The sequence below is a fragment of the Haliotis asinina genome, chromosome 4 (assembly GCF_037392515.1).
Source record: "Haliotis asinina isolate JCU_RB_2024 chromosome 4, JCU_Hal_asi_v2, whole genome shotgun sequence".
Classification (NCBI taxonomy): Eukaryota; Metazoa; Mollusca; class Gastropoda; order Lepetellida; family Haliotidae; genus Haliotis; species Haliotis asinina.
This window is the reverse complement of record NC_090283.1, coordinates 74,221,678-74,244,734: the sequence shown is the minus strand read 5'-3', so window position 1 is coordinate 74,244,734 and position 23,057 is coordinate 74,221,678. Positions and strand designations below refer to the sequence as shown.

General features: G+C 38.4%; 2 protein-coding genes across 5 annotated transcripts in view; one reads left to right on the top strand and one right to left on the bottom strand.

Annotated features, from left to right (window-relative positions):
• Positions 1-1,244: 1,244 nt before the first annotated feature.
• Positions 1,245-11,225, top strand: LOC137281860 (zinc finger HIT domain-containing protein 1-like). The gene is made up of 6 exons (XM_067813516.1): positions 1,245-1,312; positions 5,966-6,136; positions 6,826-6,908; positions 8,774-8,862; positions 9,663-9,743; positions 10,637-11,225. The coding sequence occupies exons 1-6, from the start codon at positions 1,288-1,290 to the stop codon at positions 10,656-10,658; spliced, it is 471 nt and encodes a 156-aa protein (XP_067669617.1). The 5' UTR covers positions 1,245-1,287; the 3' UTR covers positions 10,659-11,225.
• A 3,015-nt stretch (positions 11,226-14,240) lies between these two features.
• Positions 14,241-23,057, bottom strand: part of LOC137281865 (transcriptional coactivator YAP1-like) — a 41,977-nt gene continuing 33,160 nt past the window's right edge. For 2 of the 4 annotated variants that reach the window (XM_067813528.1, XM_067813530.1), the window contains exons 2-7: positions 22,197-22,468; positions 21,315-21,502; positions 20,586-20,763; positions 20,166-20,246; positions 18,443-18,561; positions 14,241-17,657 (exon numbers count right to left, since the gene is read on the bottom strand). In XM_067813528.1, the coding sequence (XP_067669629.1) occupies positions 17,574-17,657; positions 18,443-18,561; positions 20,166-20,246; positions 20,586-20,763; positions 21,315-21,502; positions 22,197-22,468 (922 nt within the window). In that variant the 3' untranslated portion in view covers positions 14,241-17,573. Of the gene's footprint in view, positions 17,658-18,442; positions 18,562-20,165; positions 20,247-20,585; positions 20,764-21,314; positions 21,506-22,196; positions 22,469-23,057 lie in introns of all 4 variants that reach the window. The other 2 variants (XM_067813529.1, XM_067813527.1) reach the window with 1 other exon arrangement.

Here is a 23,057-nt window from a genome sequence, read left to right as displayed (position 1 = left end):
GAGGTTTGAGGGGTTGGGATCGAGCCCACCTGTGACCGGGTGCAGTACACAACCTTGTGCAAGATTCCACGAATCCGTCCGTATATCACCAGATGGTAGCCACGTGAGTACGTGCAAACACCTACTTGAGGGTACGGCAACGTGCAGTAAACAGAAAAGTACTGTGACTATGTGTCTCAGTACACCCAGGTGTGAATGGGTACCTCGATAGGATGAGACAGCTACAAACAACTCAATGTTCCTCAAGTAGCATGGGTTGAGTACTCACCAGGGAGTTGAAACTGACAATACGATGGGCCGTTGATATTGACATCCAATGATCGAGGGAAGTATATGTCAGCGCCGTGAGCAAGCACTAGTTGCCTGGATATGTGCACTATATACATAATAATCTAATAATAATAAAAATAATGATAAGTTATACCCAAAACTGTGAGACATACCAATTAAATATAATATTTGATTCGGAACGTTAACCGTTTGTAACAATTCCTTACCTTATATCCATATTGATGACTATTTAAATACATACATGTATATGATTTTCATATGACAGTATATAAATAGTTCAATCACCATCTGTATTTATACAGTATGTAGGCGGTTTGACCAATATCTCAAATACAGGCTAATATTTTGGGGAGACTTTTCAAAACATTCAAGACTTTTTCCACACTTACACATGCATATTATCTTGTGCAGTCGATATTCATTGTTGGTTGAAAAGGAGAGTTTGATGAAATTGTGAAGATATATTTGAGAGAAAGGACTTCTAAAGAAACAAATATCTTGTGAAAGTGACATTTGCCAAAACATTTATCTGCTGTTCATGGCGACTTTTCTTTTCATATTGATTGAACATTGAATATTATTTCCAGATACTGTTTACAGAATATTCCTAAACCCAGCACACTTTCAGAATAGATATGCACCCAAATGACAAAATACTTTTGGAAACCTGGCGTTATGGGATGTTCAGGGAGGGGAGATAATTGCGGGTTACGGAAAGAGGCGAGTAGTTACGAATGCAGGTTACGGAAAGAGGCGAGTAGTTACGAATGCTTGCTCTTTGTGTGAACGACAACATAATTGATTGTTAAAATGGTATTGTAACTATATAATATATATATATATATATATATAATAATTGCCTCTTGACGTATTGCACAAACTGTGCATAGAATATGAATCCAAATCTTTGCTGAAAGTATATCTTGAAGACATATACGTTTCATTTACTTTGACGACATGTCGTAAACTAGAACCGGTAACAGGATTATTAGCAAGATGGCGGGAGAAAAGCGTGAATCAGGTCTAACGACATTGAATTTTTTCGTTATTTATACTTTACCAGGATCATACTGCATAATTAAACGCTCGACAATATGCTTGATTATAGAATATGTTCGCCACCTTGTTTTTTGACAATTTTACCATGTTTACCAATAATCCTTTCCTCTAATACTCCAGGAGTTAATGTATTTTATGTTTAGCCAACTTTAGCCTTAGCCCATTTAGGGTTTTAGAGTTAGGGTTTGGGCGAACCTTTCTTTTTTCTGCCTTGGTGGCGAAAATGCTGCTATGTTCCGTATGTGCTTATGCTCTCCAGCAAAGCAAACTATGTAAATCTTAGTTCAGAATCAAATAGCGGTGGCTGAATTTGTCTTGGATCGAGGATCGGTTCCTGGTATCTCTAAGACGTAAACGGAAAGAGTACTGCCCATAACCCCCAATTTTTACATAAAATATTTCTACCTTCCCCAGTGTAATATTACAGCTTATCGCTTCTCCCTAAAGATGCAATATTGAAACATGTAGGGGAAGATCCGTGTTGTGTTTCAGAAACTACTTGTTATGTATGTACTACTGTACACTCTGTATTCTCATCATTTTCTTTATATGGAATAGGGTGAGAATATGCTTGTTAGTTTGTAGTTTTGTCTTTCGATTGGTAAAGACGGCCACCATATAACTGGGATATTACTGAATGGCACGTTTAACAACAGCGAACAACAATGCCACTGTGTCACACCACACTCATACACACACTTCTAGCATCTGTCACAGTTCAGGCCATGCAGTTAAAATGATGTTTTGGAAATACTATGTTCCTAAATGATTCATCAAAGTGTACAGCCCTTAGGTTGAAAGTGTTTGTGTTTCCAAGCGCATTTTGAGGTTGGATTTACTCCATGGAACAATTTATGGCTGTTTGTAGACAGTTAAAGTTCACATGCAGCCAAAAAATCAAACATAATTAAAACACATTTATCAGTTATTCATGACATATAATGTACATTGCTGCTTTTAAAAAGCAAATAAACACAATTATAAGCGTACAATCGTGATTCAAAAGTGCAATATTTTGTGCTTGGGCTTACTTCCCCCGAAATGAAGCCCTCGGGAGACCGAACTCAGTCATAGCGGGTGGATATGCACTCAAGTGTAACGACGACTTCCGATTGGCTGTTTCATTTGCTGATAAGCTGAGGGTTCATTGTGTGTACAAAATTCTGTTTGATGGGCATTTCAGAAGTATAGCCAGTCACAAGAAAGTAAGATTCTTTATAGATAACAACTTCTTTTTGTGTACTTGATGCAATGTTTCAGTATGGATTCATATACTGTTGTCAAACAAAATCATATACACGAAAAGAAGTCGTTATCCATGAAGAATGTATATAGAGATGTTGGGTTTAGAAAATACATGTTCTCTGAATTTGCGCTCGATCCAATAAAAAATCATGTCAGTAGAGATGGTAAACTACTGCGTGGCTGGAATCTGTCATTCGTCCAAGTACAATGCAGGACTTGAAACTGACAAGAGTTTGCACCAGTTTCCATCAGATCCAGTCATCTGAAAAAAATGAATGTAGTTTGTTTGCAACCCACAGACATAAAAACATGTCATGTGTATCACATGTGCCTAATTACATAATGTGGCATACACGGGACTCGGGTGCGCGAGTCATAAATCAACTTATTTTATTTATGTCGTATAGTCTGATAGGTGTTAAGTTCAAATTGCAAGTGGTCAATGATTGAAGCTGTGTATTGCATGTTGTCTTTAGCAGACAATGAGCTTTCTCTGTGACAGAGACTGCTTACCACAATCAACAAGTTGTTTTGCGTAACGAGTAGATTATTTACTTGTTTGTGTACACAACCAAGATTAGACTACTGCTCACGACCTCAGACGCTGGGCATGTATACTGTTTCAAGCTCCGCGAACCTATTCACTGCGCATGCGTTATGGACGCAGCGCAGCGCAGCACAGCTGTTAAAACCAGTTTTCCCCCCAGCTCTGGGGGGAATTTAGTGAAACGTTTGAACTCTGATTTCGCTTTTTTTCAACCTTTTAGGTTGGATTGCCATTTTTTATGATTTGTTTCGGTAAGTGCAAACCGAAAGGTACCAGAATCTGCAAAGTTGTGTTTTTCGTTGCATGTGACCTTTAACTAAATAATTGAACTTCATCACCTTTTGTTTGCAGAAACAAATTATCAACAATGCAAATTCAACTTATAAAGTTGAAAAATAATACGATTTAAAATACCCTGCAAAATCTGATTTCAGACGATACACTTATTTTCCCCCACTGTTGGGGCAAAAAAGTGGTTTCAACAGCTGTGCTGCGCTGCGCCCATAGTGCATGTGCAGTGATTAGGTTTGTGCTGCTTGAACTGGGGAAGGCGACTCAGTAAAAACAGCAAGTGATGCATACAAGGATTATTGCTGTAGTCGAAGTTTGAGAACAAGTGTAAAGGCTAAAATCATTATTTTTCAATTTTATGCAAAAATGCTCATTAAGTTCATTTATTGACAAATTTATGTTTTCATTTATTATCACAAAATAGGTTAAATTCAAAATATTTCATTTTCAAATTCATATTTCCAAATAATAACAGTGATCAAGCCACTACCTGCATAATCATAACAAAAGCACATGGCAATGTTTATAAACAGTAGGTCAGGTGACCTAATTTGCATGTCAGTCTGCCCCTGGTGGCTAACTGAGTGCATATCACCTTGCAGTCAAGAAGGTCACACCATTTTGAAAAGGTTACCAAGTCCATATGGTTACACAAGATGTGAGTAAAATTTTGTCATATGTCCTATTTAATTGCTTTCAAGAATGTTTAATGTAATGAATATTTGCCATTATTGTCTTAGAAATGTTTCTGGTGTGAAATATGTCATTTGAAGGGAAATTTACTGTGAATTTGTATGTTTTTGTTATTTTCATGACTAAGCCTAAATGAAATGTGTAAAATGGTTTTGAAATGTTGTTTAAAGCCCCAAATAAGTAAAATTATGTTAAATAAGGTTTGTTAACATCTGCATATGAATTTTGATATTTTTGATATGATCTGTAGTACAGAGGTTCTTTGTTTGTTTTTATTGTAGTTTTTGAACCTCGCCACTCCTCGGCATGAATTGTTCAACGCTATACTGTTATTGTAAACGACCGTACAACGATGAAACGAAAATGATTAAAACCTGTGGCGCGAGTTTCAAGTCTTGTGTTCTTGCTGCTACAACAAGAGATGTTTCTTATGATTACATGCATCTTGGATCTGCAGTAATAAAAGATACAATGGCGTCATACATGCAGATTTGGAAAGTTTTTCTCGGATGACTGGATCGGACGGAAACCAGTGCAAACTAGGATTGTCAGTTTCAAGTTCTCCTTAAAACTTAAATCTCAGTATTTGTTTATTGGATTGAATGCAAATGCAGAGACCATGTATTTACAAAACCCAACGTCTCTGTGCAACGTCGTCTTTATATGATGTGACATTTTGGTATGAATTCTTATACTGTTACCACTCTTGCGTGACAGAAATATGTAAATCCATACCGAAACATCACATCATATACAATAAAAGAAGTTGTTATTCATAAAAAAATCTCAATTTCTTATTACTCACCATACTTCTAAAATGCCAGTCAAACAGATCATCTCTGTATACACACAATGCGGCCACTGCATATTGGCAAATGAACCAGCCAATGAAAAGATTTCATTACACTTGAGTGCACACCCACTATCTCTGACTGGGTTTAGTCTTCTGGCTGCTTCGTTTCAAGAGAAGTAAGCCGTTTTAGATTCACAATTGTACGCTTATAATGTTGTTTATTTGTTTTTTCACAAGCAGCGATGTATATTATATGTCATGAATAAGTGTTAATTGTATTTTGATTATAATTGTATTTTTGGATTGCATGTGACGTTTAAGTAAGAGCACAATAAAAGTGAACTATGGCTTACAGGGTTTGAACTATCTTGAAAAGGCTGGGAATTTGGACATTTGGCCTTTGAAAACCTGGGAAAAGCTTTGAATTTCATAGCGGTTGTTTATTCTTTTTGCGTGTGTCCAATGTAATACAAGTTTGGAATTACTTCCCTTGGTATTACATTTAGAATTCTTTGTGTACTACCATAGATAGACCAACACTGCCTGAAATCAGAATTTCTGATTAAACCAAACAGTGCTTAAAAGTCTTGGTTGTTATTATTTTCAATAGGTTTACATATATAAGTGCTTGTCTTACTGGCCTTAATTTTACCCAGAAAATCCTTGGAAAAGCCATATTTTGGTCTTTAAATTCTGTATGAACCCAAGACTGGTATAGTAAGGTGGAAAAGTGCATAGCCATGATTTGATAGCAACATTTGAATCAAGAGTACAAAACATTGTCAGCCATTTCACTCCATAACTTTGGCCAATAGTCCAAGTGGAGTCAAATTTCTTCTAATCATGTTAATTAAAAAAATTACTGCTGTTGAATGATAACTGAGTCAGTATGTCATGCATTACAAGTATGGCTGTAAATAGTGTAATGTGACTGCAGTGTTGAAAAACGTCTGTAGTCATAGCTTCTGTCGGTCTGCTCTTTAATTCCTGTTGCTCCAACACACAACAGAGGATAATATGTCCTTTCAACTGTGTAAATGTTGTAGGTCGTATCAAAGATGTCCAGCAGAGGAGAGTGCTTGATGAGGCAGCTCGGCGCCGCAGACAGAGGAAGGCCCTTGAGGCACTCGAACAAGACAACTTTTCTGAAGATCCTCATGCTGATCTGAAGATGAGCAAAAAGGCACCAAAGTTTGATGAAGCAATGGATGCTAATGGTTAGTAATTAAAGTAGATTCCAAATATTTTTTGTGCTATATTTTAGCAGACCATGACATGTCAGTGTGGTACCGGTTACACAAGCCCTGATTCCGCTGGTGGTTGATTTGAACGTAACACATTAATAATGTCTGTGATTGTATATGCTTAAACTTACCTCATAGCAGAGTTAATTGTAACTGATTGTGTGTCTGCATGTCAGCCTCTTTCATTTGTCTATGTTTGAGGCCTGGAATTACATATCAGTTTTAATTCATTTTCAGTTCAGATTTCTTTGAGTGGCATATTAAGAAACTGGTGAACAAGATAAGGACAAACTTTATGAACAAACAACATGTACATTCGGGAGTTGCGAAATTTCAATACAGATTTTTGTATCATTGCAATATTTGCTTGAGAATGATACAAGAATCTGTATCGAAACGTTGCATCTCCTGAATAAAGAAGTGTTTCATCCATGGAGTTTGTCCTTATTCAGTACAGATGGCGTTATGTTTATCAAGAAATTACTGTCAGACAGAATCTGAGTGTTGTATGTTAGTTTGTAATGGGCAAGTAGTGAGTGAGTTAAAATTTAAAGTCATTTCAGCAGTATCTCTACTATATTGTAACTTTGGAAAAGAAACATGTTCATGTGAAGATTACAGAAACTTGATGAACAATAATGCTTGACTGTTTTGTTTGTCAGCTACCAAGAGGAAGCGAAAGTCCAAAGGTGGTGATTTCAAACAACGATACCGGAAAAACTTTGCTGGTCTGCTAGAGGAAGAGGTATGAAAATTGAGTATCAAATCATCAGACGGACCATTAGACCTGTTGCTTCAGTCTAAACTTGCTGCTTTTGTGTGATTACTCATGCAGATGAAGTTTCTTCTTAGTATAAGCTACATTAGACTCTACTGGCTAGCAATCAGTTATCGGCACATACCAGTTACCACCAACACCTGGTTGAAACGCTTGCGCAGACAACTTGATTTTATCTTGTAGCCTATCGCTTTTGTGCTGTGTCAATGTGTGAAATAATGTGGAAGTACAAGTGAAGCTCTCTGTGCAAGCGCTACAGCCAGGTGTTGGCGATAACTGTTACTCTGCGATAACTGGTCACTAGCCCGTACATGAACCAACCTCTCACCTGATGTTGCTCATAACATCAATCATGTTAAACATTCACGGACTAACTTGAATGTTGTTGACTACAGAGTTACCCCAAAATGCATGTTTGAATATTCTCCTAATGATGATGTATGTGTATGTAGATGTGCTTGATGAGTGTTGTTGTATCAGCCTGAGGTGAAGAAGCTCATATCAATTACATGTCACAGGCAGAAACAGAGAATGCTAGACTGTCCTGTGTAATACCATGTTTATGAAACGAGTGAATGGTTTGGTGTCTAACAAGTGAAAGTGAGTTAGATACTGATACCATTCACAAGTTCATAGTATTATATTTATTACTCACCCAACATTAGCAAAATAATATCAAGCAAAGTGCCTCTTTCCAAAGAATTCAGCAAGTCAATTCCGCGAGTCAATCAAGGTCTAATACTACTGTGACAGAGGTATTAGCATTGTGATGTCATAACTTTGATGTCATACATACGGCATAAAGCGATGGTATTACACAATATGTCATAACTTTGTAAAATTATTAAACAGTGATATCTTCAACGGGTAAGTAGTAAATTATGTCCTTATACCCCAAACAGGTCGTCATGGCCATGGCCAGATTAGATGATGTGTCATAGTTGTCTCCCTTGGTCTACTTGATCTGTACATGGCTTGAGATCATACTGGCTAGTACTGGAAACATACATTCAGAGTTGAACAGAAAAGGCATTGCAACCATAAATCCAGGTTCCTAGAGTAGCGGCAATGCGGGAGGAACTAGTCTTGGTATAAGCAGACCTCTATGGGTATAGCTGGGATGAAATAGGTCTCCATCAGTCTACGCTGAATTTGTGTCTCTGAACACTGACAGTGCTGGTACAGCATCAGTCATTTGTTTGTCAGATCAAGACATGATTATTTACCAAACTCTGATACAGCTGCAATACAGCTGACAAGAGTCATTCAAACAGAAAGTAGCTGTATATTTCTGCGGACACGGTTTCTGTTGGTTCATATTATTCATGTACATACAGAGCAAAACATGACTTATTGAATTATAGTGCATTCACAACAGCAACAGCTTTTTGATTACATACCGTCTCTTATTAAAAAAGTAACTAGTAATGAGCATTTGTGCTTTATTCACTGCTGATAGTGACAGACAAGCGTCCGTTTTTTTTTCATATAATATTAATACAGATTTTTAGGTGTGTACTAATGTAAGATATGTATTTGTTACTTGTTCTTCAGCTCAATTATAGCAGCATGTCATGTGAAGACATGTCGACAGTGTTGATATGTTTGTCATGTGAAGAACTGTCGCCAGTGGTTGATTGACAAAATGTTAATTTGCCTGTGTCATGTGATGATGTTTGACAGTGGTTGATTGACACAATGTTAATGTCTGTGTCATGTGATTAAGTGTTGATATTGGTTGACTGACACAATGTTTATGTGTCTGTGTCATGTGATTAAGTGTTGACAGTGGTTGAATGACACAGTTATATTAAGTCTATGTCTTGTTCCAGCAAATGCTGAACAAGGAAGAAGCCTCGTACTTCAGCGCTGGTGTTCCCCCATCCAAGATGCCGCCGCGACACTTCTGTGCTGTGTGTGGATATCCTTTAACACATCAACAAGCTTTTCTTTGGATTTGGTTGTTTCTCATTTGAAGTAGATAAATCAGGGTTTCCAGAGACAATAACAAGTCTTTGAAAGGAATTTAGAATTTGGAAGAACATGAATGCATGATGTCTTTACAGATTACAATTTCCTTTATCATGTGAATATGAATTTACAATGCCAGTGGTCAAAAGAAATTAGAAAGTGATGGGATGTAACACGATCTAGGCTAGAAGTTGTCTGGCCTTCATTTTCGGGGAAAGTGTGGTGGCTGAGTAGGTTAGGTTGCTGACTGTGTGTACCTGTGATTAGGTTTCTTACTGTGAGAGTGTGGGTTCGAATCCCAGGTGGGACACAATCCGATAAGAAGTACAGATACTAGAATCTGTATTGATAACATAATCCCAAATGTTGCATTTTTTTAATCACTTGCGGTTATTTAATTTAAAGATATATAGTGATTCTTAACATATATCAAGATAGTTTCTTTTCTACCAATGCCAGGTGACTTTAGACATCCCAGCATCATTGTTGAAAATGATATTTATGTGTTAAACCTTTTCTAAATGTTAGAAAAGTACTTTCTGAGAACCTCTGTTGTGTGCTGTTATCAGTTTTTCGTGTTGAAATGTTAAAGGTCTTATTCAAGTTGATATTGAACACCATTTGACCACCGCTTTGACCAGAGGATTATTATGATTCGGAAACACATTTTCCCAAATGACCAAGGAAACTAAATCTTTGCATTAATGTATGTCCGTTAACAAGTGTCACTTATTTTCCTTGACTGAACACGTTTCCCTCCAATTACACATGTGTTCAGTGTGGAGCTCGTTACTGCTCTGTGCGATGTCTAGGGACACACCAAGACACTAGGTAAGCACAGGAATTTTCTGTCTTTGGTGAGTGAGTGAGTGAGTGAGTGAGTGTAGATAGCAGGGGACACCACATTTGGATGTCATACATTGTAGAAATGTGGGGAATTGAACCGAGTCTTGCTAAGTAACGAGCAAATGCTTTAACCACAACACTACCCCACCTCTCCTATCTTTGACTGGCCCAGATGAAGACTCACTCAACACATCTTCAGATGAGTGAGTGAGTATGGTTTAATGTCAAATTTAGCAATATTCCAGCAATATCACCATGGGAAACAGCAGTGAAGGTCAGCAGACATTGTTTATGCATTGTTGAGGTATTTACATGAGATATGCTGGTGTATTTCTTTAATGCCCATTATTTCAATCTCAGATTTACATGCTTTGGAATTGTTTTCTTACAGCATGATGTAATAATTAAGGGTGGCAGAACAGATCAATAATCTGAAATGTTTTCAAGTCAGAAAATTATTGACAGTTATCAGTAGGAAAACTGTGTCATGGATATTGTCATATCTAAGCTTTGCAAAACCCTGCAAAAAAGTTCTAATTTACTCGAACAATACAGGGCTATGTCTTCATTCATGGTCTCTTTCTAAATCATATTCAAGATGCTTTTTGTTTTTTCTCTTTAATCTATGTCACCATTCACCAGTGAAGAGATAGGCTGATTTCTTTCAGACAAGGTGATATTAATTGATATTATAATCATTCAGTGTTTTCTTAAGGATCATCAGTCTCTGTGATCTCTATCGATAACCACCCTTAGTGATGAAAACCTATTTATCGCTTTTCTACAGCTGTTATTATTACTGTGTGTGTAACACTGATTGATTGACCAGGGTTACTTCCTGCATTGCAATTTTATGGTTTGCCTTCTCTCTCTTGCAGATGCCTCAAATGGACAGCTTGAAACTGAATTCACATCAAGTACTTGGGTCACATCCTTGATGCCATGTGCTGCCTATATAAACTTCCCACCGAAGATGCAGACGAAGGCCAACCAGGCTAGTGCTGACACAGCTTACTGGGTGTATAAGAAGGAGTCAGTCAGACTACTGTAGCTACTGCCATTGTGGTGCTTAACAGTTATGGACAAAAGCTGTAGGCTGTAAGTGTGTGACAAGATGTCCCTCTTGCTGGACCAGGAGAAGTACAGGCATTGCAGGGGCAGGGGAGGCAACTCCTTGGCAGAGAGAAAACGTCAGAGAGACAACTCCACAGAGCCTTGTGGCCTACATATTTGTAAATCTTAGGAATATATTGACAAATTGTTTTTGCCCATTTTCTTAACCAGCCTTGGTTAATAAACTGACCATTCAGTCAAACCACATGAATAATTGAACCAAGGCTAGACTTAAGAGTCGCCTTTGATCCTGAAGTTCAATAAATACCCACATACAGTTGAATATATCTTTTACGGCAAAGTGTACTAAGTGTGTGGAGGTTGTGCAATAAATATGTTATTTTATGTCAAGTGTAGATGTGTTGAAAAACAATGGTATCGACAGTATCTGACCACAAAGCCATGTTATAATTAGGTTTCAAATGAAGTTGTCCTCAGGTTTGCCAGGGTGATTAGTTCAGAGTTCAGTCTTTAAGAATGCTACATATCAGAGTGATTTCAGTTCAGTGCCACTCTAAACTGAATTCAGTTGAAACCTGCAATGATACGTAACTTCTAGTCCTCATCGGGAATATCAAAAAGGTAGTTACCTTTCCCATTACTTATTTTATTATTCTCAGGATAGTCTGTTATATGCCGTGAAGTGGAGTAGCGAGCAAACGGCCATCATAACACGGAATATTTACATCAATAATTATGTAATGGAAGCTTAATATTAATAACAGCAGGCCCCCCTAAGTAACTGAAGGAATTACAGCAAATTTGAAGGAATTGCATCTCAAATGTAAACAAACGCAGCCCACTCGCGAAACAATTGCAGCGATATCGGTAGTTTAGCGGTAATAACAGAAACACATCGGCCCTATCGTAAGCAATGTCAGTAATACTGGAAACACACTCGGCCATCTCCAGAGATTTGTCGGTCGCGAGCGGAAACGCACGCAGCAAAACATGGCGTCGTTGGAAGAAGCACCCGTCTCGGTGAGTTTTGTTTTTAGTTCCTACTATTACATTTTTATACTTATCCATCTTTGACCACCCGTGTTGAATGCGTTTAGGTATGAGGTGTTTTCGGGGCAATAGCTTATGTTTTTTAGGAAAAGATAGTCACTCTAGAAGAGTGTCATAAGTCATGCCCCTGGAGATTGTTTACATCTGAACATCGAAGTCGTGCCGATGATTACGAACGTGCGCTAGATATAACATCATTTTTTTTGTAAAATGTGTTTAAATCATCGGCACGACTTCGATGTTCAGATGTAAACAATCTCCAGGGGCATGACATGTGACACTCTTCTGCAGTGACAATCTTTTCTTAAAAACATAAGCTATTGCCCTGACAACACTTCATACCTAAACGAATTCAACACGGGTGGTCAAAGATGGATAAGTATAAAAATGTAATAGTAGGAACTAAAAACAAAACTCACCGAGACGGGTGCTCCTTCCAACGACGCCATGTTTTGCTGCGTGAGTTTCCGCTCGCGACCGACAAATCTCCGGAGATGGCCGAGCGTGTTTCCAGTATTACCGACATTGTTTCCGATAGGGCCGATGTGTTTCTGTTATTACCGCTAAACTACCGATATCGCTGCAATTGTTTTGCGAGTGGGCTGCGTTTGTTTACATTTGAGATGCAATTCCTTCAAATTTGCTGTAATTCCTTAAATTACTTAAGGGGCCTGAACAGGCCAAATTCTGAAGTGATCATGTCCTATTCTGTCTCGCAGTCCCCGAACCACATTATTTTGCCCAATGCCAAGAATTCTCAGCAGTGCTAACGCCTTAAATGAAGCAAGTCTAAATTTCTTCATGTTCTGAATCTCTGATCTCCCTGGGGCTCCTTTTCACTTAAAATGGGTTTGTTTGTTACTATCAAAATTATATATATTCAGAGACTAAGCCTCAGTCTAATCATGTCTGTGATATGGAATGAGAGTGTGTCTGTAAAGTATATTTTACTGGCAAGTGTGACAAAGTGAGTCACACTGTCGTGAAAACCCTGTTGTTGAAACCAACAATTCTGGCAAGTTTAGATATGGACTGGCCACTGACTTGCTATGACACCTGTTGTTTGAGTAGTTACTGTGTAATTGTTTCACTTCCTTTAGAGTCATTTACAAGTTGGTGCAGTTGGGAAGGATAACAGTATGGATGAACAACTTCTTTATTGCTGCGACAACATTTCGATGTAGGTTCTAACACTGTTATCTTATCAAGCAAGGAAGCATCAGTGCTACAACCTACACTGAAATGTTGCTCTCGCAGCAGTAAAGAAGACGTTCATCCATATATTGCTATCCTTCCTTACAATTAATTCATCCGATGCTCACTGATCGTGACAGCTAATTCTGTCCTCGTGAGAAAAACATGGTGCGTACAGATCAAACCTGATATTGTTTTATGTACATCATACTCTGTAGTCTGGTTGAGTTCCCTGACCAACTGCAGTATCTCGCCATAGAGTGAAGGGTAATTGAAACAGAGGTGGCGCTAAACACTCCTACACATCTTTTCACGCACTGGAATATTGCTTGGGATTGAGTATCATATTACCCATGTTCCAGCATTATCGTGGCACGTGACACAATTTCACACATTGTACCCATGTGGGTATATGAACCTGGGTCTTTGGTGTCGTGAATGAATGCCATACCCACAAGGCTACCCCAGTCCAGTGAAGTATAAATCAGTGTCATTTCTATGGTGTCATCAGGCCATGCCTGTGGAGGTGAGTGTTAGAATGTGGTGTATATTAACGTTATGTCTGCCGTATTGCTTGCGCAAACCTAGTCAGGGAATGAGTTGCTTCCATTGGTGCACTCTCATCATTGCGTAAAAATACGCAAGTAAAAAGAGAAGCATGTTTCAACCACCATGACAATGCTGTGTTGTGTTCAGTCCGAATGTAACAGAATAGGGCTTCAGCAAACCATGCTTGTTATTCAAGACGACTAACACGATTGAGTGGTCAGACTCGCTAACTTTGGTGGAAATGTTATCGTATCCCAATTGCATAGATCAATGCTCATGCCAGTATTTGAAATACCCGCCTGCCTGATGGCCCAAGACTGGTTGTTATCAACATGGACTGCCAGGTCTTCAAATTCGCCTGCTCAATGGTTGGGTTAAAAATTCATGCGTTTATGAAGATATTTTGTGGGCACGTACGTTTTGGTCAAGACTGGCAAGTCTTACATCTATCCAGACTGGGTTTCTCTCTGAAATGTCTTAGAGTTTCACATCCTGTTCATGATCATGGGATTGTCTGGTCCCATTTATTTACACTGCCATGTAACTGCTGTATTGTGCATCATTACACAACAAAACCAACGAACCTTTACAGAACACAAACAACCACTAAACACATACAGTTTTAATATTTTTATTTCATTTTATTTTTTGTACCCGATACTGGGTTACAACTGATTAGACAATGATAAAGTTTTCATGATTATTTTTGGGCTATGAATTTTGTGATGTTTTTTCCTTATTTCAGTCACTGAGATCTATGTACAATTAACAAAACTATTTACACTTCAACTGACTTAAAATACTTGTCACCTTGGAAGGTATTCGTATCTCAAGGTATAGTAAAAAAAATAAAATAAACAATGGAAGAACAAATATGCCAAAATGAACAATGATAGATTAGTGGAGGATGCTTACTTCCGAAAATAACAGCAAACAAAAAACCCTAGCACCCCTCTCAGCCTAAATGAGCCTGTCCATCTCTTTGAGAAGGTGATGCCCACTTCAGGTTTTGGGGTGCTGCAGTATGTTACCCTGTCAGTGATGTACTGGACAGACTCCTTCTGCTGTAGCTTCAGTGTCACGAAACAATCACTACTGTTGTCTAAATGACGATATACAGGTAGATAATGCTGCACTGGGTATCAAGGATAAAGTTAATGCTTGGACAAATCATGCCATTTAAGTCAATAAATGCAGGAACAGTTTCTATGGCAACAAATAGAAATCATGAATTTATAATCTTTCTAAAATATTCTTTTTTTGGATTTAGTTTTTAACACAGCATGATTAGCTCGTCTGGTGAAGACTACACTACTACTTCCTCATGGAAGACAAGGTAACAGTCTACTGTCTGTACAGGTTTAACTTAAGGTGAGATTGAACTTTGCGAAATTAGTGAAGGGCGAGAAAAGTTCTTTCTACTAAGTCAACGCAGTAAATTGTGGACATTTGGCCCTGACGAGCTATCTCTTTAGAAATAAAGTGGATCAGAGAAAAAGGTTTTGTTTCCGACACTGAAGACAGCATTTCAATTACAACAGCACTTCCAACCATCTGTGATGGCTCGTTACGGACATGCAGCTAAACCACATTGACTCTTGTTGAAGATAGCATGCATATTTGTATTAAGTCAATATATCAGTACGGGCATAATGCACTAGGGTATTTTTTGCATATTTTATGATCAACACATTAAAATCAATCTAATATGTAAAAAGAGTAACAACAGTTTAAGTAAATATTAGTTATATAGGTAATATCATCAATACACGTAAAGGCTACAGTGGGCACTTACCCACAATGCATCATCAGCAATAATATTGAACTAATGCAGAAAGTGGTGTTTAACAGTAACCATAGTAACAGTAACAAAAAAGCATTTGCATAACTTGAAAATAAACGTTTGGTTTTCTGTCATGTGTAGAAGGGAATCGTTACAGTTTGCATTTTGTCTGAAAGTACAAAGCAATTGTTTGGATACTGGTGATGACGAATCTGGAATGTATATGTAACGCATTGCTTAAAACGTTTCAAATGATGAAAGTATCGAACATTGTGATAAAAAATTCATGTTCACAAAAAAATAATTTGTCTCCGGAGACAGAAGGCAACACGGCAGTATTGCATGACAGTACGAAAATAGAAACTCTTAACACTTGAATAAATTTCATTACACTAGGAACACGACATCACAATTACTTGCATCTTCAATCCCACGTCGACACATTTCTAGAAGAATATACATAGGACAGGTGCTTGCTTGCCCCCCATGCAGTTATTTATGAAGGCTTTACATACAGCACTTGGGGCGCCTTCAGTTTCATCGCTTATACTGAGGGGAAGACTTGAGCTGCTTTCTTTGCAGCACTGCATTATGGGAGAGTATGCTCTTGGTGCCTTGACAATGTCAAGGTCACAACCGAGTCGTGACAAGGTTAAGGTCACATGTGCCTCATGTTACTAGGACAATATAATTATAACAACCATTACCAAAGTCAAGGTCACACTTGTGCCCTGACAAGGTCAAGGTCATGCAGCAGATGCGGTGCTATTTCAGCAAATTACTGCTTGCTTACAGGACGGTCGTAGTCTCACCAACTCGACACTACGTAACATAACAACAACAAGGTTCTCTCATATTGACCACAAACACAAACCACTAGGAGGTGGTTTAAACATGCCAGGGGCCGAACTGGCCCCTCTGAGCTAGCTCTCAGTCTCCGGCAGCAGTACCACTTCTTCAATACTTGTAAGGCAAAAAGACAGTACAGCACTCCATATTTTTGTCTTTACACAAGAATACACTGATCAATCCAGTCTTAGTAATAATAAATACCAATTATCTAAAATATTGCATAGTAAAGTGTTGGAATTTTCCATTGATAATGTACATCCATGTTTAAGGGAACTACCAATGCTTGCTAAGCTATGATCTTCCACTAGAGTGAAAGATGGTCCAATTGTAACACTAAGGGGGAGGGGGGGATATACACAGGAGGGAGAGTGGAGTCAAGCCAAGTTCACGAGCTCCTCAGGGGAAAAACATTATGTAAATGGAAATGACACCGTTAACAATGGAACCTAATATAAAATCTCACAAAAAGTCACTTGCAAAAGGCAGGCAGGCCTTTAATAAAAAAAAGACAGCAAATCATACCTCGTACTTAAATACGTATATTGAGGCCTAGGGACACTAATATTTCATGCATGATTGTGCCGGCACACCAGTACATGATTAAAACCTTTCAAAATAAATGAAGTATGATTACATCACAATGCCATCTCTCAGATCTCATGACATCAAAGTGCCATATGTGACATCATGATGACATCATAATGCAGAATGTGACATGCCATCACAACCAAAATTGTGACATGATGACATTACAATAGGTTACATTATGACATAACACTAATTATTGTGACATCACAAAGACATCACAATGCAAAGTGCTGCATTATGATGGCATCACATTAGATGGGATTCCTATGCAGATGGCTATTCTACTATAAATATTTGGTGATAACACATGAAGGCTGAAAGTGATTCCCTCCCGCTACCCAACCCCAATTGTCTCCCTTTGCCCTGAAAATATAGATTCTTGGGATTGGAATAGTAGTCATTAATATTGATATTTCTCCGGATCTTGTTACAAAATTAATATTTTATTTTTTTGTATTTTTCCACTGAAAATACAAAATAAACTACGAAACTAGTACTTTGAGCTTTTCCCTGATATTAAATTTTTTGAAAATACATGTCTTAATATCTTAATATTTTATAAAACTACATTTTATATAAATGTCACTTCTCAGACATTATGGAATCCATGAAAGTCAAACAGCACTGCTCCGATGAAGTTCCTTTTCCACAAAAGCCAGACATTAACCTTGAACTGTCTGGCTTGCTCAGTTGTCATGGCAACACCATGTCCTTCTGGTCACATTTCACAACCATGTTAACAAATTATCCATTTTGTTCGAGCTTAGCACAGTTTCAACATCCTTCAAAAGGTCATTGCTGATGTCTTCCTGAAACGACAAATTTAAGCCATTAGTATCAGTAATGTTGATCAATGTGGCAATTCTCTGTCCATATCAAAGAGAGAGAGACACACCAGAAAAGGGCTCATATCATCAGCTGACCAAAAGCAAGTCCTCACCATTATGGCTAGCCATCCACCAGTTATTATATGTTGCTTAATCCTACAATCTAGGATCATACAGACGATTACAACGGATATCAGAGTGAAAAGAGTGGATATCACAGGGAAACTACATGAAAACCCATAAGTAAAGCGTACAGTGGAAGCTGCCTGAACCGGCACTCATTGGGACAGAAGAAATAATACGGTTTAGACAATGCGCCAGATTGTAGAGCTGATGATAAATGTATAAACCACGGATGAGACTGAGATTTTATGCCAGCGTTGACAACTTGCTGGATGGACAGATGCTGGTTTTGACAGCTTCCACTGTATTTTACTGATACTACACATAATCTGTTAAACAAAACTAACTCTGTTCTACTCATGCTGCCTTAATATTCTCAATAAAGAATAGACATGTTGGACAAGTCTATGGACAAACCAGTTAGGCAGCTGCTAGTGTATGCCTCTTTATGATCTGTTTCCTCCTTGACTTTACCATTTGCAAGCTTCATGCATGTCATCTTATCTTATCAATGCTCATGTGAATCACTGGATTGTCTAAACAAGACAAGATTCCTTAAAGGCCACTGGAATACTGATTGTGGCTTTATTATATTTTATATAATAAATACATAGTTTTATATTTCTGTGAAATACAATGTTTACCTGTAAACTCGGCACCAAATCGTCGCTGTCCATGTTTGTGGCATCACTGCTGCCATCTACACTGCCCATTGGGGTCATATCTATACTGCCAAAATCTCCCTGTCCAGACAGTTTAGGGCCTGAAAAAGTGAGTGAGTGAGTGAGTTCGGTTCAAGGCTGATCATTGTTACAGCTATTTCACAAAGTCAATTTAACATGGGATAAAATGACAAATGACAAAATTCATAGACAAATCCCATCCTATGAATATTGATATAAATTGTGCAAATGAACTAAGAATTGTAGGGAAAATGTGATTGAAACCCTTCATATAAGGAAGCTGACACAACACATAAAACTCTACACCTACTCTGCAGACAGATCCTTTATGAAAATGAAAATATATAATACTTGCATTTAAGAAAACTTGGAAAGATATTCTGATAATTGATTAACATAGGCCTTCTTATTCTTATAAATTTAAAAAGAAGAGGCACTCCCTAAATTCTAGTTCTAAAAGACCCTCAACCTGACTTGATAAACCCTCATCAACATGCAGATACACAACCAGGCTTGCCCAGTATTTTCATTATAGGTAAACCTGCCACTACACCAGAGCTGACTCCTGCCAGAGTTGTCTCCCTTCCATCAACTAAGGCTGCACAGCTCCATCAATACCAGCCCTTACAAGCCCTCAACAGACAACACTGTACCAAACAATTTAATGTAGTTCAGATATATATTAAAAAAAAATGTTCCCGAGTCCTCGATTTCTCATAATAGAATTCCTATTGATGTAAAAAATGAAAATGGATACAGTTGAATGGAAAGTTCAAAATAGGCATCTCAAGACTGTGTAGGCACTTTCAGCACCAAAACAAAAAGGAAATAGAAAAAGGCAGAAAGACGTTATAACCGTCAGTTCAACTCCTTCAGTTTTCTGTTGTAGCAAATCAAGGATTGACAGATATTGTCAAGAAGCATGAGATTGCTACAAGAGGTTAAGATAGATCTTATACTTACATCTTTAAAACATTTATTTCTATAGTGCTTTCAGATTCCCAATGCAGTCACATCTTCTTTGATTTTACTCATGAACCTCAGAACCTGTTTTCTATCATGAGTTAGTGAGTTTAGTTTTACTCGGCACTCAGCAATATTCCAGCTATATGGTTGCAGTCTGTAAATAATCAAGTCTGGACCAGACAATCCAGTGATCAACAACATGAGCATCGATCTGTGCAATTGGGAACCGATGACATGTGTCAACCAAGTCAGCGAGCCTGACCACCTGATCCCGTTACTGGCCTCTTGCAAGTATAACGGTCTTTTATAGCAAGCATGGGTTGCTGAAGGTCTATTCTACCCTGGACTTTCAGGGGTCGTTTGCTATCGTGAAGATGAAGAGTGAGGGGTCACACTGAGACAGGGCAGCATCATGCCTGGGGCAACTCTCATCTCTGCTCATTGGTTGTTCAACCATCTGATCGAACAGTCCTCAAAGATCTCAGAAATAAAATTCTGTCTGCATTGACAAATGCATGCACCAAGGAAATTCAACACCAAGATTGTGATAAAACTTCACGTACATTCTCAAGGTATACTTACACTGAGATTACTTCTTGAAAAAAGGCCACATAGCTGGAATATTGATGAATGGCCTGAAGTGTTAAACAGCAAAGAAACAATTTATTGCTCTCGATTTAAATGAAAGTTTCTGCTAAGGGAGATAACTACTACCCACCCCCATCTTGTGTGTCCATATCTTCCATGCTCAGGAAATCTTCAGGAGTTCTAGGTAGGCTGTAGTTTGTGCCCATACCACCTGCAACACAAATCACAACAATCACTACACAAGCTGAGCAAGGTGTAGCATTTACGTACAAGTAACACTGACAGCTGTAAGTGTACATTAAAAAACTGTTGCATTATACATCACATTATGCCATGACTGTTATAATATACAAGTATTATCTAATGTATTATACAAGTATTATCTTTACTGTTGTCATATTTCTCAAATCATCCCCTAACTGTTGCAACAAATACAAATACATTTTTACTGTTGCAATATATTGTATTCTGTCCTAACTGTTGTCATATATATTATCTCAAGACCTTGTACAACAAGCATGGTACAAGTATTTGTAACAAGGTTTCGTACCAAGGCCACTGTCAGCGCTTTCTTGTCGGGAGTGAAGGTCTGATGTCCCCGTCTGGCCGAGGAAAGGGTCAGTGACCGATGTCATCTCATTTGCTTGCACCAGTTTTGGTGTCTGCGACTGTATCTGCTGCTGTTGAGCTTCAGGGTTTCCAGCGAGGTTGGCACGGATCAACATTTCCTGGGAAGAGTAAGCAGAGATGAATACCATTCCCTTGGCACTTAAACCATTCCTCTGGCACTTAAACCATTCCTCTGGCACTTAAACCAATACAATCACAAAAGTTAATGATGTTACATTTGGTTCTAAGGAACTCTGCCTCAGACAAGCACGTAGTAATGGTGCTAATTCTACCCCAAACTCCACAGTGAAAGATACAAGAACTTTTGAGGACAGATTCAATACAAGAATTACCAGAGACAAACAAGCAATGAGGCGTTGTGTACCTATTCTAAGCCGTAATCACAACCGGAGGTAAACTATGTGACCACTGACTGATAGTGATACATATATACTGTAAGTGGGAACATTAGAAAGAGTGACTTTAGACTTATGCCACTTATAGTAATATTCCAGCAATATCATGACATGGGACATCAGAAATGTGATTCACACATTGTACCCATGTGGGGAATGAAACCCAGATCTTCGGTGTGATGAGCGATGCCTTAATCACTAATCTACCTCACCGCCTCGGAAACACTAGAGTAGTGTTCTTGTCTTCTACTGACCTGACGAGCAATCTCGTCCTGTCTCTGCTTCAACCTCTCCTTCTCGCGTTGTAGATGATGTAGTTTCATCTGACGCTGCTGTTCCTCTGGTGTCATCGGTCGCTGGCCGGGTGACATCGGCTGAGACGGTGGACGATTGCCGCCCATTTGTTGCTGTAACCTCATCCCCGGACGTTGTAGATGTGCCGCTGCTTAAAGAACCAACATGCACATGGTAATAGTCAGCCATCAGTAACGAATTTACATCATAAATGAATTAAGAATTTCCTTGAGTCAGTTTTGTGATTATACAAGTATTATTGTTAAAGCCAGTAAGCAGATGCCAAAATGAAAAACAATGTGAAGTGACAGCTTGGAACAGGCAAACTTGTCATTTATTTCATGGATAATCATCCATGTCCAATGATACAGAATCGGTCAATTCACAGTCCCTGAATACCTCACTCTTCATTAAAGTCATCATCTACGACAAGAATTGATGTTTCTACTTTAACCTGTCTTCGCCTGAAGGAGTGAGTGAGTTTCAGTTTTACAATGCTTTAAGCAATACACCGGCAATATCGCGATGGGTGAACACCAGAAATGGTTTTCACACACTGTGCATATGTGGAGACTCCAATCTGGGTGTTTGGTGTGATGAGGGAATGCTTTGACCACTTGGCCACCTCACTGCCCATCACCTGGAGGAATGTCTCTGGGTAATCTGAGTAGTATGTGCACCTGTTTTAGACCACTTCAAACAATACTCCAGCATAGGATGCCAGCAATGGACATTTTTCATCCTTCAAGGCATCAAACTAACTTTTTGCCATGAGTGAAAGTTCTTTACTTATAAGACCTCCTCTTTCAGCAATATAGGAACCATCTGAAAGATGAACATACGTATATTTGGATGGAACCAGCTTGTTGTGCGGCTGAGGTGGTTGATGTAGTAGACCTCTCCCTCTGCTGTGTACGCCCTCTCCCAGCCTTGGGGGAGTGGGGTGTTATCTATGGTTTGTTGTGACTGTGAAGGGCTACCCGGTGGCTGGGGAGGCTGACCCGACTGCTGCTGTTGTTGCTGTTGCTGCTGCTGCTGCTGTTGCTGCTTGTTGAGGTTGTTGGTGCTGACAGACTTGCGTGGGTCTTGCCATGTAGTAGTCTGAGACAAATGGCTGCAATCGAGAAGAAACCATTTTGAGACTGTTACCTTGTTAACAGAACATAAAACATGTCTTTTTGATGCACTATGAATTATCATTCTTAAATCTTTCAGGGTTAAAAATGAAAACAATATTTGAAAAGGATAGAAACATTACATATGAATGAAATCAGTATTTCTGAACAATTTAATTCAATAGCTCAAAATTTATTTTACTTCAAGATAGTTGCAACATGTTTCTGAAGAAAACTTCAATCTTCAAATATTATGAGTTAATGTATTATAAATAATATTTCCAGTAATGCAGTTATTGAGCATATAATGTTTATACTGAGTTAGTATATATCTATACAAGTTTAATACAATACATCAAGTCAGTGGTGCATGAGGTACAATGCACATAAATATCAGCAGACCAACTTCAATACATAACAATCATGATTGAAGACAATGACAGGATTTAAATCGGGTTTAATTTTTTTTCAAAATGTTCTCATAAAAGCTCTGGCTCACTCATTTCACTTGTTTCAGCACTGGCGGCCAGAGAGCAATAATGTTTCAAGGACACAGACACTGCAATTTATGAAAGTTTCTGGGTAGTT